This window comes from Chiloscyllium punctatum, chromosome 3 (assembly GCF_047496795.1).
Source record: "Chiloscyllium punctatum isolate Juve2018m chromosome 3, sChiPun1.3, whole genome shotgun sequence".
In the NCBI taxonomy this organism is placed as follows: domain Eukaryota; kingdom Metazoa; phylum Chordata; class Chondrichthyes; order Orectolobiformes; family Hemiscylliidae; genus Chiloscyllium; species Chiloscyllium punctatum.
In genome coordinates, this window is record NC_092741.1 from 158,289,111 (window position 1) to 158,307,627 (window position 18,517).

An 18,517-nucleotide genomic window follows, 5' to 3' on the forward strand; every position below is an offset into this window, starting at 1 on the left:
AAGATAAACTTGCCAGCATTATGAAAAGCTTTTTAAAATTTATAAAAAGGAGGAAATCTGCAGCACAGACAAATTAGGAAGGCCTCTTCCATGAATCACGAAAAGTTAGCATCCAAGCTCACTGGATAATAGGGAAGGCAAACAGAAGATTTGGCCATAATTTCAAAAGGAATGGAGTATGGAGTCAGCTATTACGAGGGGGCATAGCTTTAAATGAAGGGGTGGTAGGTATAGGACAGATGTTAAGGGAAGATTCTTTACTCAGCGAGTCATGAGTTCATGGAATGCCCTGCCATGGACTTTCCCTCTTTATGGGCATTTAAATGGGCATTGGATAGGCATATGGAGGATGGTGGGCTAGTGTAGGTTAGGTGGGCTTGGATCGGCGTAACATCGAGGGCCAAAGGGCCTGTACTGTGCTGTATTTTTCTATGTTCTATAAAAATAGGAAGGTCTTGCTAAACCTATGCAAAAAGCATGAGGCAGATCATAGCTGGAACACTGTGAACAGTCTTGGGTCCCCATCGAAGGCAAGATATACAAGGATTGTAGGCAGCCGAGAGGAGATTCACCAGGCTGATCATAGGTATGGAGGGAATGTTTTATGTGCAGTTTGAGTAGATTAGGCCTGTACTCATCACAGGGTAAAAACAATGACTGCAGATGCTGAAAATCAAATACTGGATTAGTGGTGCTGGAAGAGCACAGCAGTTCAGGCAACATCCAACGAGCAGCGAAATCAACGTTTCGGGCAGGGATGAAGGGCTTTTGCCCGAAACGTTGATTTCGCTGCTCGTTGGATGCTGCCTGAACTGCTGTGCTCTTCCAGCACCACTAATCCTGTACTCATCACAGTTTGGAAGAATGAGAGACAACTTTATTGGCACTTAAAAAATTCTTAAGGGACTTGACAGGGTAGCTGCAGAAAGGTTGTTTTCCCTTGGGGGGATGTTTATATTTGGTTATGAGAAAATAGTTTAGAACATAATTTTCTTGAAATGAGACATTACTTAATAAACCACCATTTAAAATAATTCATCTGTAAACCTCTAACCTGGTAATAATAGTTTTTCTGCTTACTTAATCCCAAAGTACACTTCAATTAAAATCCTTAAAGTTTAGGTAATTACTCCCTGTTATAGGTTTAGTGCTATCTTATTTGTTTTCTTGGAACACTGTACAAACATAAGCGGTTTGATGATTTTGCATTTACAATGACTAATTGTTAAGTTATTTAATGTTGTATTCCAGAGGTGTAAAAGGACATTGATGTGTGATTCAAACCAGAAATTTATATCTTCCATACGTGGCCCTCAGAAGATTTTCCAATCTTGCTACAGGCAGCTGAGGAAAACTTCAATAAGACCACACCTTAATTGCAACATTAAACAACTGTATCACAGCAAATACACAGCACTGGTTATGAAAAACTCAATCCTAAAACTTGCTTTGATGCAACATTATAAAATAATGAACATGCTTTGTTTCTTTTTACTGATAGATGCCTGACTTGACAAATTAATCACTAACTGCTTTTCTGTATTCTCCTCAGCTTGAATCAAACTTGTTTTCACCCAAACTTTTACTGTTGGTGTTCGCAAACAAGGACAATCTGTGCCTTATTACTACTGCCGAGTGAAATACCATAAGACCATAAGACATAGGAGTGGAAGTAAGGCCATTCGGCCCATCGAGTCCACTCCGCCATTCAATCATGGCTGATGCGCATTTCAGGTCCACTTACCAGCGTTCTCCCCGTAGCCCTTAATTCCTCTAGACAACAAGAATCTATCAATCTCTGCCTTGAAGACATTTAGCGTCCCAGCTTCCACTGCACTCCGTGGCAATGAATTCCACAGGCCCACCACTCTCTGGCTGAAGAAATGTCTCTGCATTTCTGTTCTGAAATGACCCCCTCTAATTCTATACGAATACCATTCGTATAACTTGTTTATTGATCCTCTTGTCCTTTCTAACTTGTGCGACCCTCACAGCTGTGAGTTCCAGTGCTTTTCCAGCCCTAACCCCACTTTGTCCTGCCACATGCTGCTCCTATCTCATCACTCCCTCAACAACTACTCTCATTTACCTCTGGGAGACAGGGGTCTTGGATCAGTTCCTTTCCCAAACAACTATCAACTTGAACACATGACCCAAATCTAGCTCAGACCTGTTAGCCTGCAAAACATCTCCAATTCCAATCCTTCCCTTTCCAGCTTCTTCCCATTCCGATCATCATTCTCGACATATCAACATTCTAGAACACAGCATCATGGCGAATGGAGTGAAAACTGTTTCCAGGTAAGGTAGTGAAAACAAGAATCACTTTGCTGCTTAAGAAATTGTTAATTGGGGTTGGGGATGACAGTTTTTCTGCATGGGTGAGCTAAGCTAGGCCATACCACTATTGCTATTTGTTCGTGTGTTTACAAAGATTGCCTTCTCATTTCTCATTCATCGATTGTTCAAATATCATTCTGTTAGTATCCCCTCAAATTTACTCAGAATATAAAAACACAGACTTTATAAAATACACATCACAGATAAAAACCATTCTGACTCAAATGGTCTCTGCTCCACTTCAACCTTCACCCATCTCTCTTTATCTCATCATAATGCTTTTGTTAGGGTTCCAATTTCACAGACTATAAACAGCCGTTTTAATTTCATCCCATTACATGTCACAATTCAAATAGGATTGTTAAAATAAACATGGGTAATGTTTGCATCAGATAATATAAAGCTTCAAGGTTGATACTCCATGTTCCTAAAGCCAAATGGTTTTGTATATCTCAGGATACTAACCTGTTAAATCGATGGATTACAAAGGTAAAGGTACCTGTGAAAATACATCTCAATTTTACATAAATCTAACAGAGTTTTTCAAAAACGTAGTTGAAGTGTTAGCAAATGTTTCTTGGATTCTACTTATTCATTCATAAAGAACAAAACTTGGCAAAAAATGAAATTTAAATCAAACGTTGTTTTCATTTTAATACTGCTGCATACCTAGAAGCCTCAAATAATTGTGTTTGAAATCAATATATACTCCTGCCTGTGGAATCACTATAATCCTTCCACACTTCACATGATTTAATATGACCTTTTGAATTACTCTAAGACAGCTAAAGTGGCTGGCAGCTGTTTTAAATTAAAGACTTTGCGTTGATTTTAGTAACATTAAGCAGGATTATTTTCAACCTATTAAAAGTTTGCCGTCACTGAAGTACTATGCTTCACAAATGTCAACACACAATAAACAGAACATGCATGTTTTTGTAAAGAGAGATACCAGAATTAATAGGTAGATAGGTAGGTAGGTAAGTATACAGATAAATGGATTAATGGATAGACAGATAAGAAGATGGGTAGATAGATAGATAGATAGAAGGATAGGTAGATATATATATGGATATGAAGATAGGTAGACAGATAGATAGATGGATAGGAAGGTAGGTAAGTAGATAGATATAGATAATTAGATAAGATAAAATAAATAGAATACTAATCACTTAACTGTAATTTTCTGCTCAACTAAACAGTGCAGAAAATAATTTGAGAACTGTCTATAATCCTCAGAAAATGTAGAAAAATTCAGCAAGCCTGGTACCATCCATGGAGAGAGAAACATTATAGGTTTCAGGTCATTGGTACAACGTACTGAAGCATGTAGTCTGTCTCTCCACTTACGTTGCAAAACCTGCTCAGTATTTCCTGCATTTTACCGTTTCAGATTTCTTACATCTGCAACATTCTGCATTTATAACAATTAGCTGATGGAGACATGATAAAACAGGATGGCCATGGATGATTGTGAGGAGGAGTTGAATCAATACTCACTACTAGTAACACAAACTGGCAGAGTAATTCCTGATCAAGAAAGGTGACTTGATGCATCAAAACCTATTCATCCATAAAGATTTCCAAGTCCTCTCAGTTAATTGCATAAACTAAGGTTACGTGTGCACAGCAAAAAAAAAACCCAGAAATTATGAGAGAAACTCAGCAGGTATGACAGCATCTGTGGAGAAAGAAACATAATTAACATTTCACCTCCCGTGATTCTTCAGATTAACACTGACAAGATCTGTACCATCTACATGACTTTGTTTTATCTGCATGTCCACAGGTTGTTTGGGGGAGGGGACAATGGCACTGATTTTTAAAACATTATCAGTTGCAGAATTACAGACTCTAACAGTGGCTAATGGAGTGTGGGTCCATCCAGTTATAATGTCTTACTTTGTGAGTAACTCCAATATTCAGTAAAGATTTATTTGTGGTTTCCTCATTTCCTATCCTATTTTAAGATGTTGGCAGAGAGGGCTGCCTCAGAAAAAAGGTGGAAGTTCGAATTGAATATTCCTTTTGGCAGGCAGAAGATTATAATCAAAGTGGTTTTCTGGAGAATGGCTGAAAGCGAGTATAAATTGCCAGGTTTTGATTACCACCTGATGTTGAGAGTCTGAACCATATGACCATTGGAAGAATGAAGTGGATTGTAGACGCAGAGAGGAAGCAAGGTATTACCTTAGTATTGTCAGCTCTGAGCAACAGTAAGATTAGAAGTGGAAAATCTTGAAAGATGGGAGCCTGTCATAGAGATGTACAGCACGGAAACAGATCCTTCGGTACAAATCGTCCATGCTGATCCACATCCCTCCAAACCCTTCCTATTCATATACCCATCCAAATGCCTCTTAAATGTTGCAATTGTACCAGCCTCCACCACTTCCTCTGGCAGCTCATTCCAAACACGTACCACACTCTGCATTAAGAAGTTGCCCCTTAGATTTCCTTTATATCTTTCCCCTCTCACCCTAAACCTATGCCCTCTAGTTCTGGACTCCCCCACCCCAGGGAAAAGACTTTGTTTATTTATCCTATCCATGCTCCTCATGATTTTATAAACCTCGAGAAGATCACCCCTCAGCCTCCGATGCTCCAGGGAAAACAGCCCCAGCCTGTTCAGCCTCTCCCTGTAGCTCAACTCCTCCAACCCTGGCAACATCTTTGTAAATCTTTTCTGAACCCTTTCAAGTTTCACAACACCCTTCCAATAGGAAGGAGACCAGAATTACACACAATATTCCAAAAGTGGCCTAACCAATGTCCTGCACAGCCGCAACATGACCTCTCAACTCCTGTACTCAGTACTCTGATCAATAAAGAAAAGCATACCAAATGCCTTCTTCACTATCCTATCTACCTGCGACTCCACTTTCAAGGAGCTATGAACCTGCACTCCAAGGTCTCTTTGTTCAGCAACACTCCCTAGGACCTCACCATTAAGTGCACAAGTCCTGCTAAGATTTGCTTTTCCAAAATGCAACACCTCGCATTTATCTAAATTAAACTCCATCTGCCACGTCTTAGCTTATTGGCTCATTTGATCAAGATCCTGTTGTACTCTGAGGTAACCTTCTTCGTTGCCCACTACACCACTAATTTTGGTTTCATCTGCAAACTTACTAACTATACCTCTTATGCTCACATCCAAATCATTTATCTAAATGATGAAAAGTAGTGACCCAGCACCAATCCTTGTGGCACTCCACTGGTCACAGGCCTCCAGTCTGAAAAACAACCCTCCACCACCACCCTCTGTCTTCTACCTTTAAGCCATTCTGTATCCAAATGGCTAGTTCTCCCTGTATTCTGTGAGATCTAACCTTGCTAACCAGTCTCCTGTGGGGAACCTTGTCGAACGCCTTACTGATGTCCATATGAATCACATCCACTGCTCTGCCCTCATCAATCCTCTTTGTTACTTCTTCAAAAAATTCAATCAAGTTTGTGAAGCATGATTTTCCACGCACAAAGCCATGTTGACTATCCCTAATCAATCCTTGCCTTTCCAAATACACATACATCCTGTCCCTCAGGATTCTCTCCAACAACTTGCCCACCACTGATGTCTGGCTCACTGGTTTATAGTTCCCTGGCTTGTCCTTACCACCCTTCTTAAACAGTGGCACCATGTTTGCCAACCTCCAGTCTCCTGGCACCTCACCTGTGACTATTAATGACACAAATATCTCAGCAAGAAGCCCAGCAATCACTTCCTTTGCTTCCCACCTGATCAGGTCCTGGGGATTTATCCACCTTTACCCGTTTCAAGACATCCAGCACTTCCTCCTCTGTAATATGGACTGTCAACTAAATACGGTGAAAGACCTGCCTGTCCAAATAGTTTTTCTGAGAGTTATAAATCTGTCAGAAAAGTGATCTACTGAATTCTCACAAAGGATGGTCAGATTTTATGAATTTTGAAGGGTGGAACATAAATCAATAGAGAAATATATCATGGACCTCAAAAGATACAGAAATTTAAATTAGAAATTCCTTATTCTGCACTTGGACTTAAATTACTGGATTCTGCTAAGATCTTGCATATGAACAGGTTTGGTCTCAGCTACGGTGCAATTCTTGGAAACAGACTCCCTTTTAGAGCAAACATCTGCTGTCTTGAAAATTCTCTTGGGGAAACAGTCCTTTTCAGCACTCTTGATGCTAAAATGGGTCACTTGGTTGTTTCACAAAGGATACTGAATGTATTGATTGTGGTATTTCAAGATCATTGGTATATTGGACACAAGCTTCAGTTTGAAAGATGAGTTCCAGTCAGAGGAATAAGGATGAAAGCACTTAAACAAAACCAGAAGAAGATAGAATTGGAGAGCAATAGTAGGGGAATGATCCCTAGGAATACCAAGGAATAGTTGACAAATGCTTCAAGTGTGTCTGCAATTGCTATTATGCAGCTAATTGTCCTTATGGAACAGCAGGGTTCTCATATTGACCCATGACAGATATCAGAGGATGATGATGATATGGATCCATCTGAAGGAATTATTTGTGACATAAGGAGCTTGAGTCCTGTGATGAGTATTTTAATTAGGAATTTATTTAACTGTGCAGTGTTTGATAGTGGTTATATTCAGACAGAGTATAGAATAGATGGTTAAAGTGTTATCGGGATTCACTCAGCAACAGGGATCAAATTAACGTCAGGGAATATGAAAATTATCATTGATGGCAACACATTGACACCACTCAGAAGTGGTGATTCTTTGTAAAATAGCTGAAATAAGTCAGCTTATTTAGTTGTAACTAATTAGTACAAATGTAATCTCCAGTGAGAACCATTCCTGTTAAGTATGAAGAAGGCACAAAGATAACAGGACTTTGAGAAATGACAAGACAATTATTTTATGTTGGAAAGTGAGTGGACCCGCAGTTTATCCAGCTAGGATATTATTGCTGCTTTTAATGACTGCCAATTTTCAAGGACAAAAAAAATTAAATAAATGGAAGGAAATTGGAAATTATTCCAACGTACTGGATAAGGAATGGCCAATCTTGTTGGATTTGTCTGGGAAAGGTCTTTGCCGGTAGAAATGATGAGGACTTTGAACAGTACAAAGATTAGAGTGGATTTAGAGAAATATTCCCAAAAGTGATTGTAGCTGTTTGGGCCACACGGGTTTGGTTAATAAACATAAAAACTGTTTTACAGCAGGAACATTTTTGCAAGCATTTCTTCAGACAAAATTCAGAAATAAAGTGATGCAGGAGAGAAACTATGGAAACTCAATGACTCTGTTTATAATCTGTTTAGTGTTTTGAGAAGGTGGTATTTTTAAGTATGAACTGTTTCTCTGACAATAGGCAATGCTCAACTAAAATCTGATCCCTCACTGTTTTATATTTACCAATATAGGAAAATCTCCATCATTTCCAACTTGTATGTTGATTTCTCACAGGGTAGTACTGTGAATTTGAAAAGTATGTTATTACTAAGATTGATGTGGAATTTAAAGTCAGGTTAAAAGCTATTAAATATTTGGTTTGGATATCAGCAGTGATGGTTTTGTTTATTTCTGCAATTCACTTTAAAATAATATTTGAGGTTTATTCTTTCTATTTCCATAACCATCTTTCCTATCTCTGCAAAACTACCATAGCTTGGACAAAATGTCAACATTTCTCTAACGTAATCTGATACATCAGAGCTCCAATGCATGAACAATCAATCATGTAAGTAGACTATTCCAAGTGTGGTCTAGCCAGAGTGCAGTTATATTGGGTTCTGGTTACTAACCAATGGGATATAGTGTTCGCACCAATTGTCCTCTCTACACTGAATTGAAGACCCTATTTAATTATTAGTAGCATTAACAAGATGAGGCACTTGTCTTAAAGAACAAAGTCAGTTTATCACATGATAGCGATGGCCACACATTAAGAAGTCAGGCATAATTACTTCAACCACCAGAAGGGAGAAATGGTGCCAATGGTGACAACTGCGCCATGTGCTACACTGCCTGATTCTTGACCCAAACACTATGACACTTTATCAGGTTCGGGGTAGCTTAAAGCAACTTCAGAATATCTCTTTCAAAACCATGACCTTATACATCTCCTGCCAAGCTTTTATCCTCACAGATAACATTGTCACACTCACATGTCCACCTATGTGTACATTTACCACCACTCCACCTCCCCTCCACCATTCCTCCACCTCCCCTCCACCATTCAATACACTCACTGGCTGATATGATTATTAGTGGCTGGGGAGAAGTGAAACTTTGATGGATGTGGATGGCTCCTTTGGGCCCTTGGAACAGCACCACTCTAATCTAGACCCTGATCTGATTATTGCATATTCCTGGCTTCCTCCAATAATCTTTCACCCCTTTTGGTTGAAAAAAACCAACTGACTCTGCCTTAAAAAGACTCTGCTTTCACTATCCTTTTGAGAAATAATTACAAAGATCCTCTTTGAGAAAGAATATCTTATCTGATTTAAATGGTTGACCCCTTTTTATTAAACTGTGACCCCCTGGTTATAGATATTCCCACAAGAAGAAATATCCTTTCCACATCCAACTGGTCAAATCCCCTCAGGACCTTCTATGTCTCAATCAAGTTATTTCTTACTCTTCTGAGATGCCGAAGAATAAAGTCTAACCTGTTCAACCTTTTTTCATAGTACAACTAGCTCATTCCAGGTATCAATCTAGTGAACTTTTTCCAAACTGCATGACTTGCATTTCCAACCTTTCTTCAATAAAGAAATGGAATGCACTGCCTGTAACAGTAGTAGGCTGGCTAACTTCCAGGGCATTTAAATGGTCATTGGATAGACATATGGATGAAAATGCAATAGTGTAGGTTAGATGGGCTTCAGATTGGTTCTGAAGGTCGGTGCAACACCAAGGGCTGAAGGGCCTGTACTGCGCTGTAATGTTCTATGTTCTAAGTTTTTTACACAGATTGGTGAGAGTGTGGATCACACTGTCAGGGGTGGTGGTGGAGGGATATACAATGAAGGCATTTAAGGGACTTTTAGATAAGCACATGAATATGCAAGGAATGGAGGGATATGGACCAAGGGCAGGCAAAAGGGATTAATTTAATTTGGCGGCATGTTCAGCACAACATTGAGGGCCGAAGGGCATGCTCCTATGCTGTACTGTTCTGTGTTCTATTATGTATCTTTAAAATTAGTGCTTTCACAACCATTCCCTCAGACAAAAAGTACAATGTAGTACTCTTTTTCCTCATATTTACGTTCCACTTTGATGATTACACAATTCAACATTCTATATGATCTGTTGATTGCTGCAATCAAGATCATAAATTGCAGTCGTGTGAAAGTAAATTTTGTGTTAAGTATAGATGTCAGGCTGCACAATGAGATTAGTTCACCATTAATGAATAGTTTGACACTGAAGTTTAAGTATATTTTCTTTAGTTTAACAACTGGAGCCAGGAATAAAGGCTTGTCATAAAATTAACTATAGGACAGGAAATTGTCATTCCTTTTCATTCTCCAAGCAGTGTTACATTTGAACTGGGATGTAGAATTAAAATATGTACAGTTGGATTACACCAAAGCATCATTTTCCATAAAGCCTGTAAATTAGTGTTTAATGAACCTGACTTGAACATTGCTGTTGAGAAATAAGTGTAACAAACATTCAGCATCACATCTAATGTTCCCATTGGGTGGAGGAGATTCCAGTTCTGACACTGGTAAGCGCACACTCTGTACAATGCCCCTCAAAGCTTTGACTTCAAAACTGGAAAACTATAAGCAGATTGAAAAATAAAGCCAAGGCATTTAAACGGTGAAGGAAATTCTTTTAAAGAAAACTGACGTTTATTTTTAGTTATTTTGCTCTTGCAGTTTGCTTTATATATAAAGGAGTGAACATTATTTAAACTCAATGCACTTTACATTCAAGCTAAAAGAATGGCTTATCAACGACTTGGTTAATAAGAGAACTGTCTGAGAATCCTTCTAAATCACACCCATTAATATCCATCATAGGCTGAAGGATAAGATTAAATACTTAATTACAATAAACATTGATGCTCATTTATTGATCCCAGAACAATTCAGTACCACCAATGAGTTGGACTGAAAAGCACATCCATTGCAACAGCTCCCTGACTGAATTATCTTTTTGTTGAGTGACATTCTTAGAGTATCAAACAAAAATAATTTGTGAATGCCCTGCTCAGTGAAGGACAACTTTCAGGTACTGTTCACAGAAGCTCGCCAGTCTGATCAGTAAGTATTGTTATTGATAGGCAGGGATTCCAGAGCAATGCAAGCAAACATCAAGACCTTGTGCACCCGGAGCAACTGCACTCAAAAACGAGACCTCTGGCCTAACTGGAATTATCAAGCAGTACGCTGCTTAGGTACCAAAACCAAAAAAAAGTAGTACTTCGGGGTGAACTAACTTCCTCTGCTCTGTGAAGAGGAGACCTGTGGCACTAGCATCTTGTGAAATCTTAATCAGGAATGCAACCGTCCCCAGAACTTTCAAGACCAAACCTCCCCACTCCACCCGACCCCACCTTGATTATGGCATTCCAGTCATTCCAAGAGGACAGATAATGTTTTAAAAGCATTCAGAGGTTTATTTCCCAAGCATAGCTCTACGTGGAACTCAACAAACACTGACCGTGTGTCATTCTGCAGTCGGCTCACATAGACTGCTATCAGATCGTGCTCATCAGCAAGCCGATTGGCTGTTTCCATGCCGTACTGTAACCTAGTGACAATGGAGGTAAATAAAGTAAAAGGTAGAACTGAAGAAATAAAATAAAAGCACACATGATTTACATTCTTGAATAATAAAACAAGCACAATGCAGTAAAATAAAATCATTAAGACAGCTCCAATCAACAAAAGAACCAAAACGTCAGCTTTTGCCTGTACGAGTACATTACGTCTGTGCTAAAAGATTTCATCTTGACTTCTACTGTACTCGACAAGGTTAAGTGGCTCTATTATACGGTTTTTCCAAATAAGAAATTTTAAAGTTGTAATACTGTTTTATCAGCAGATAATCATTAAGTGGCTCTTATATGGTTCTTCCAAATCAGAAATTTCAAGTTATCATAGATTGTTTTATCAGCATCCATAGGATTACTGAACATTTTGATGTTGACAGACTTCAGACAACATTGGATATTTAATGTAAACAATTTTCCATAAAACCGGAACAAACACTTTCATATAATGCCTCATCATATCTTAATTTGAATTCCATTTCAAAGTTCACACACACTGTCCTTATTTTATCTGTGCGTTTATAAATTATGTCATCTGTATTTCTAACAGAATCTGCCGGTCTGTTTTTGACCCCTAATTCCTCTCTCCCACCTGTAATTAGACTGCCCTATCTCCCTGAGCACAAGGGTGCAATTAAAGTGTGATAAGCTGAGCTAAATATTTTCCTAGTTAAAACATCTTTGGAATTTATAATGGAAGAAATTGACAGAGGAAGTGCATACAGCCTTAAGATCATCAATACATTATTGATTAGTGAAAGCTGTGACAAGTCACCAAATAGTCTCTCTTTAATAGTTGTTCAATATCAATGACTCATCAGTTCAATATGAGGTTTCATATGTTAATTGCTGTTTCTCATTGGCTTATAGGGTCTGATTTTTTCATTCTGAAGTATATATGATTACTTCTTTTAAACAGGTATGTGTGTGTGTGTCCGAGATTCCCTCAATATGTTTGTATATCAGAAGTTGTGTCATAAAAGCATGATCTTCGGTTGAACAATCAATCTGTGCAAGATTTCAGTCAGACTAACCAAAGATGCTACGATAGGTCTCAGCGTCTCTGGGTCAGGAACAAACAAAAACTGGCCAGGGTTTCCAGCTGTGAACAATGTCCTGTGACCTTTGGTGAATGTGTATGTATGTGTTCTGATGGGATAATATCAGGTGTGATGCCTCATTTAGTCATATAGTTAATGGGGACAATCTATTAGAAGACAGCATGAGGAAGACTGACAAAAGTAAAACAATTCTTTCAGAAAAATCTGTCCCTATTTATTAGGAATCAAGGAGTTCTGAAGAAAATGAAATAAAGCAAATCAATGCTAGAGTTCCCTTGTGCATTCTCATGCGTTAGTAATCTATTTTCTTGTACAGCATGTTACAATAACTGTTCAGTTATCATAGTAGTTTAGAGTTCACCACAAGAAACAAAATGACCACAAACACTTGTTGCAAATGGACAACTGGGTTTTTTAAACTCTGAGTCAAAGGAAAGAATAGGAAGAGTTCAAGATATCTGGCTGGGGTGACTATCAGCACTCCAAATATCCTGGAACTAATTTCAGCAGATATTCCTGCTCTTGATGTCCCAGCTGCCATTCTGAACAGGGCTGGAAATAGGGAGCCAGAGCATTGTCTCAATCAAACAAACACACTGGGATTTTGTGTATCATTGGAATGGTACACTACAGGGGGCCGCTTGGCCCATTTCATGTGCTGCCTCTTTGGTAAAGGTAACCAGCCCTTGCTCATTTTCTATATCCCTGAATTCGTTGTTTACTTCTAGAGATAATCAAGCAATTCCCTTTGGAAAGGTTCACTGAATCTGCTTCTACTACACGTTCAGGTAATTCATTCCAGCTATTAAGAATTTGTTACATAATTCCTTTCTGTGCATCTTGGCTCTAATTCTTTTGTCGATCAACTTAAATCTGTGTCTTTAACATTGTCACTGTAAACCATTCTCTGTACTGTAACAGACACCGCATAAGCCTGCAAAAATCACTCCTAATATGGGAGTTAACCTTTCTCCCGAATATAAAACTTGAACCCTCAGTTTGGGTGACCTCCATTTCAAAATGTGACATAAATATAGTAACACACATTAATGCTGCCTAGTTTAGTGAATAAATTAATTTTATAAAGATATTATTAATAAATAAAACATTTTAATAACCCATTAGATGTACTGCTTGGGGCACCTGATGCAATGAATATACCCAGCTTCATTGACCTATGAGGACCATATCATACTTTCATCCACATAGAATATACAACAGCACAGCACAGCACAGTACAGGCTCTTCAGCCCTCTATGTTGTGCCAGCCTTTTATCCTACTCTAAGATCAGTAGACAGTGAGGAAGGATATGGCAGGTTACAGCGGGATATAGAGAAGCTGCAGAGCTGGGCAGAAAGGTGGCAAATGGAGTTCAATGTAGCTAAGTGTGAAGTGATTCACTTTGGTAAGAGTAATAAAAAGATGGATTACTGGGCTAATGGTAGACTACTTGGTAGCGTGGAAGAGCAGAGGGATCTTGGTGTCCATGTACACAGATCTCTGAAAGTTGCCACCCAGGTAAATAGTGCAGTGAAGAAGGCATATGGCGTACTGGCTTTTATTGGTAGAGGAATTGAGTTCCGGAGTCCTGAGGTCATGCTGCAGTTGTATAAGACTCTGGTGCGGCCGCATCTGGAATATTGTGTGCAGTTTTGGTCGCCATACTATAGGAAGGATGTGGAGGCACTGGAACGGGTGCAGAGGAAGTTTACCAGGATGTTGCCTGGTATGGTAGGAAGATCCTATGAGGAAAGGCTGAGGCACTTGGGGTTGTTTTCTTTGGAGAAAAGAAGGTTTAGGGGTGATTTGATAGAGGTGTACAAGATGATTAGGGGGTTAGATAGGGTTGACAGTGAGAACCTTTTTCCACGTATGGAGTCAGCTATTACAAGGGGGCATACCTTTAAATTAAGGGGGGGTAGATATAGGACTGATGTTAGGGGTAGGTTCTTCACTCAGCGAGTCGTAAGTTCATGGAATGCCCTGCCAGTAGCAGTAGTGGACTCTCCCTCTTTATGGGTATTTAAGCGGGCATTGGATAGGTATATGGAGGATAGTGGGTTAGTGTAGGTTAGGTGGGCTTTGATCGGCGCAACATCGAGGGCCGAAGGGCCTGTACTGCGCTGTATTCTTCTATGTTCTATGTTCTATCAGACCAACCTACATACCCTTCATTGTACTATCTTCCATGTGCCCATCCAAGGGTCACTTAAATGTCCCTAATGTCTCTGACTCTATAACCATTGCTGGCAGTGCATTCCCCACACCCACCACTCTCTGCATACAGAACCTATCTCTGACATCTCCCCTTAACCATCCTCCAATCACCTTAAAATTATGTCGTCATGATAGACATTTCTGCCATGGCTGGAATTCTTCCAATCTTCAATAGCTCTTTAATACCAAAAGTCTCTAATTTGTCGAGCAAATTCATCTGGAAAACATCTATGGGGATAGATGTAGCCAACATTTCAATTCTGTTTTCCAACTTCCCATTAGAAAAATCACAATAAGCAATATTCTCTGTATCTGCTCATATAATGGTCTATGGATTTTGTAGGCTTCTGTCTAAGTGACATGCATCTGAGCTGATTAATATGGAATTTTACTCTGAGAGGTACAGGAGTTGGGAGGTCATGTTGTGGCTGTACAGGACATTGGTTCGGCCACTTTTGGAATACTGCATGCAATTCTGATCTCCCTCCTTTAGACAAGACGCTGTTAAACTTGAAGAATTCAGAAAAGATTTACAAGGGTGTGGCCAGGGTTGGAGGGTTTGAGCTATAGGGAGACGTTGACTAGGCTGGGGCTGTTTTTCTTGGAACTTCGGAGGCTAAGGGGTGACTTTATAGAGGTTTACAAAATCATGAAGGGCATGAATAAGATAAATAGACAAGGTCTTTTCTCTGGGGTGGGGGGAGTCGAGAACTCGAGGGCATAGGTTTAAGGTGAGGGGCAAAGATTAACAGGGACTTGAGGCACAATTTTTTCATGCAGAGGATGGTGTGCGCATGGAATGAGCTGCCAAAGTGGTAGAGGCTTGTACAATTACAACATTTAAAAGGCATCTGGATTGGTATATGTACAGGAAGGGTTTGGAGGGATATGGGCCAAATGCTGGTAAATGGGATAAGATTAGGTTAGGCTATCTGGATGGGTTGGACTGAAGGGTCTGTTTCCGTGCTGTACAGCTCTATGACTATGAGAGGATAAAGTAAATACATTCTACACACAAATTTAACTTAAAGGGCACAATGTAACCTGAACATGATTGTGTAAAATGGAATGATACTCACACTCAGTTGTTTGAATTTCTATCAAGGATTGAAAAAGGACAGAGGAAGAGGAGGAAAAAAATGCACAGAACTAAGGAGAGAAGGCAAAATGTGAGACGAGATAAATTGCTCCTGCACAGAGACAGCATAGACAGGGCCAAGTGGCATCCTCCTCTGCTCTAATCTGTAACTCTACAGCTTTTAGGGATGTTTAGTTCACCAGTTAGTAATCTTATTCTGTTAAGCCTGTGTAGATGTTCACTCCCAATTTCTGAGTAAATCTTAATGTTTTGCTTTACTGCATTAAACCGACCCGAATCTAGATACCATAACTTTTATAAATATCATTTAAAGATGTGAAGTTCTGTTTGGAAGAATGGTGTATTCCAATGTTAACCAGGGAATTGTGTGAACATTCAGACACTAAACCTTTGATTTTCCCTTGCTTGATATCAGTCTGGGCACATCACAATCACTTGTCTTCCTCAAGTACATTAAATTGGTCTCTTGGTAGTGATTTGTCTTCTTACCATAAGGTTAGAATTCCAACACTCACTCACATTGTAGCAAACACTCACATTAAGGATTTTTTCATGTATTCTAACATGGTTTAATTCCCTCAACCATCTGTTTTATTAATTCTGATTCAATTGCTTACTGACTGTTCAAATGCAAAAGACCTCATCAGCACAAAGTTTTCCACCAATGATCACCATGCAACGTTAATGATAACGTTCTAATGATCAAATGTTCATTAGAGATTGATTAGCTCGATGGGTTAGTTTATTTAAAACAGTGAAACACATTACAAGGTATGAAGCAGATGTTACAGCAAATCAGTTGATTTCTACATGTATGCAGCTTGCAGGCTAACTGGTTGGCAGGGTCGCAATACACTCAAAGACATAAAGCACGTAAAGATGAACTTTTTAAAGGTAAGGTACGTATTTAAAAGTCTGCTGAATTATATTTATCCATTAATCAAAATCATTCAAATTAGATTATTTAGCAATTCTCACAGTGGTATTTGTGGGACCTTGCTGTAGGCAAATTGGCAAAAGCCTTTTCTTTATTCCAATAGTGACCAAATTTCAATAGGATCAAACTGATTTGACAGAATGATGGGATGTTCTGAGTTTTTAATGCTCAGTGAATAAATGGAAGTCCTTCTCTGATTTCAACGTGTTTGGTTTTTAGTGACATCTCAACAGCTTTATTTTTTTATTTGCACTAAGACCAGTTTTTGGTATTTGTAGATTTAAAAAAAAACTACATTCAAATTCTCAAACTATCATATTCCATTTGATTACTAATCTATTAATAGGACCTCTGTGTCTTGAAGTTATGCTGTTACTGTCATTGGTAAGTTTTTGTGATTGAATGAAAAGCATCATCTTCCATTTCTCTATGGGCAGCGGCTTCTACAGAGAGATCTACAGCAAAAATCATAAAATAATTTTCAACAGACTATAAAAATAAAATGGATGCCTCTGGTGATTTCAAGTCCATATTCTTTAATCTAAAACCTCTTAGTTTATTAGCTCTGATAATTACAATAAACTGCTCAAGGAACCTTCTCATATTTGATAGTACTATCTGATTAGAGAACCTTGCATTTACTCTCAGATATTTATTTCCAAGGGATTTCCCTAACCATTCATTATATTTTTTGCAAAATTAATATTCCTAATTTTTTTGAAAATATGAATAAATGTTTTCTAAAAATACTAAGGAAAACAAATAGTTAAATCATTTAATTCAAAGTTTGGAATTTCTGATAAAGGACTGTTTCTTTCTACACTGATGCTGCCAGACCTGTTAAAATAACCAGCATTTTCTGTTTCATTGCAGAGCTTCTTGTTTGGAACACCATTTTCATGCAATTTCCCAAGTTGTCTGGCCCCTCCTTTTAGATTTTCAGCAAGGAGAGTTTGGAGACTAAGCACAAGCACAGAAGTCTCATATCTCCAACCAGGCTCAGAATTATCATTTAAACAACAGTTTAAATCAAGCAATGTCCTTTCACTTTTGGAAATTCAAATCCTGTGTGGCCTGAGTACCTCACTGAGGTGTTAGGTCTTGCAACCTAATTAATTTCAACTGAGGTTTTAAAAACATTAGCTTATTGCACATCAAAAAAGGGTGATATGTGAAGTGGAAATGTTATTGAGAGGCTAGAATGATGAAAATACTTTCAATAACATGGATATTCGACACCTACCAAAACAATGCCCAGCACCAGCGCCTTGATTTTAGAATTCAGAAATTGAGTTTTCAACCAAAAATAATGTGTTGAATCAAGTTGCAAAGTTGAATCAAATTATGACATGCATGTTGAATTATCGGTTCAGATTAGAGTCAGACTATCTTTTTCTCGCAGTTTTTACATATAAAATCTAAAAACAAAAAAATCTGACATTCAATTTTACACCATGTATGCCTCATACAATACAGCATTTCAAAATAACATTGCTCATGCTATTGAACTAAACAAATTATGCATACATTAGCCAACATATGAACATTAATTAAAGAGGCAGGCTTGTAATAGTACTCACTCAAGCCTGAAAATGACACAACACAATCACATGAACAGATTGATATTATTGCTGGGCCATATGCGAGATATGGATTCCGACACCGACTGTGATTACTAATGCAGTTACAGTCACTGTTTGGAGAAGATTGCACAGTGTTTCCTTTTAGCACCGTGTCAGTTGCTTCATAAACTTATCCAAATATTTCAGGATTCTGCCTCCTTACAAATATAGCAGGATCTCAATTACTGCAGGGTAGAAACAGGCTAAGCAGAATTTGAACGTGAATACCAGAAGAAAAAGCAATGAACACAATGATTTATTATAAAAAGAAACACCACAGAACACAGCATCAAAGGAAATTCAACCAATTATTTGGTGAAGTACTTGATTTACCTGAATAAACTGACATTGGTTTTCATCCCACAATAGCAGCATAGAGAGCTGACTGAGAGACAATGAACCTGATGCATTAAGCTTCATAGTATATTTATAATAGACTGTTAATAATTATTCTGATGATGACTGAAGATAATTAAAACGAGCATG

General features: G+C 38.5%; 1 protein-coding gene across 14 annotated transcripts in view; it reads right to left on the reverse strand.

Annotated features, from left to right (window-relative positions):
- The window catches only part of dtnba (dystrobrevin, beta a), a 516,323-nt gene that overhangs the window by 167,270 nt on the left and 330,536 nt on the right, over positions 1–18,517 (reverse strand). For 12 of the 14 annotated variants that reach the window (XM_072563143.1, XM_072563151.1, XM_072563132.1 and 9 more), the window contains exon 11: positions 10,983–11,072. The exons of the other annotated variants lie outside the window; for them this stretch is intronic. In XM_072563143.1, coding sequence (XP_072419244.1) covers positions 10,983–11,072 — 90 coding nt within the window. The remainder of the gene's footprint in view (positions 1–10,982; positions 11,073–18,517) is intronic. 14 annotated transcript variants of the gene reach the window in all.